The sequence below is a fragment of the Propithecus coquereli genome, unplaced genomic scaffold (genome assembly GCF_000956105.1).
Source record: "Propithecus coquereli isolate 6110/MARCELLA unplaced genomic scaffold, Pcoq_1.0 Scaffold36, whole genome shotgun sequence".
Taxonomy (NCBI): domain Eukaryota; kingdom Metazoa; phylum Chordata; class Mammalia; order Primates; family Indriidae; genus Propithecus; species Propithecus coquereli.
Window position 1 is genome coordinate 4,259,590 of NW_012149285.1, and position 1,502 is coordinate 4,261,091.

General features: G+C 34.8%; 1 protein-coding gene across 1 annotated transcript in view; it reads right to left on the minus strand.

The window, feature by feature from the left end:
- Nucleotides 1–343: 343 nt before the first annotated feature.
- Nucleotides 344–1,502, minus strand: part of CEP44 (centrosomal protein 44kDa) — a 73,272-nt gene continuing 72,113 nt past the window's right edge. Inside the window, 1 exon segment of the mRNA XM_012651642.1 lies at nt 344–530. Coding sequence (XP_012507096.1) covers nt 344–530 — 187 coding nt within the window.

The following is a 1,502-nucleotide window of genomic DNA, read 5'->3' on the forward strand; positions in this document are numbered from 1 at the left end:
ATGGTTAAGAACCCAGGACATTAGTAAATATTTTGAAAAACAATGGCAATATTTTAAAAATATATTTCTACAACTTGCAAAAAATGGTTTGAAAGAGGTCAAGGGATTATTTTACTTTCCTGATCGTTCAATAAACATTTGCTAAACAATTTTTAAAGTATGGAATTTCCCTAGAGAGAGCTTTAAAAAGCTATTCCACTCATTGGACAAAATGGCTTAAAATTCCAGGCAATGAGCATAAATAATTTTTTTTTTTGCATGAGATACTTTGCTATGCTCCTTCACGATGATACCGACAGAAGGATACTGGAGCCATTGTCATGTATTCAAAACTTATTTCGAATTATTTAACTGGAGGGTGCAGAACTTTGAGTGGCACGGTTTCTCGAAGTTCCTGCACTATCAGCGTCTGGCTTTTCCAGGCTGGTGCTGTGAGAATTCTCCCACTGCAGGACCGCTGTGGTCGACCACCACAGTCACGGGAGTCTGGACTAACCAGGGCTGTCTGGAAGAGGAGGCGTTTGACTAAGCTAAACATTCCAGGAAAAAGCTAAGAATGAATTAAAAGCTCATTAATTCAACCAACATTTATCAGATACCAACTTTCTGGCAGATTCTCTGTTTTGCTCTAAGGGTAAAATGAGTAAAACATGTTGCTTGCCCTTGACTAAGTGACACTCTTGTTGGAGAATTACAGGCTAGAGAGGAAGAGCTCTGTGCCCTCTAACACCCTCCAAATAAACCCTTGGGAACACTTCTAAAAACAAAATGCTGATTTTTCTACTAAGGGACCAGTGTTTTATATTTCAATTTCTCATAATTATAAGAAAGTCAATTAGAAATTATTTAGAACAAAATTATTTCTCTGGACATATTATCCTTCTTTAATTTTTTTCTTGGCAAACACGCAGCCCGTACGATGTGCCAATCATTGCTATAATCACTTAGAAAACATTAAGCCATTATTCATTCTAACAACCCTATGAAGTACATATTATTATTATTTCCCCCATTTTGTAGATGTGGAAATTGAAGCCCAAAGCGAGTAAGTAACCTGCCTCGGTTTACATAGCTAGCAAAAGGATTATCTTTTAGTAAGGTAATAAAAGATCGAAGTAAAATAAATTATATCAAAAGAAAAAGGAAAATAAAACATATTCTATGTTCAAGGACTAAATGAAATCAGAACAGGAGTCAATCCTTAAAATTTTTCAATGCTAGTTGCAGTTAAATAAGTGTTACAGTTGGACAAGAAGAGTAAGTTCTGGTGTTCTATCACGTAGTAGGGTGACTATAGCAAATAACAACGTAGTGGATATTTCAAGATAGCTAGAAGAGAAGATTTTGAATGTTACAGCCACAAGGAAATGATAAATGTTTAAAGTGATGGATATGGTAGTTGCCCTGATTTGGTCATTGTACAATGTATACATGCATTGAAACATTACACTGTATCCCATAAATATGTACAATTATTATGTGTTAATTATAAATTTAAAATT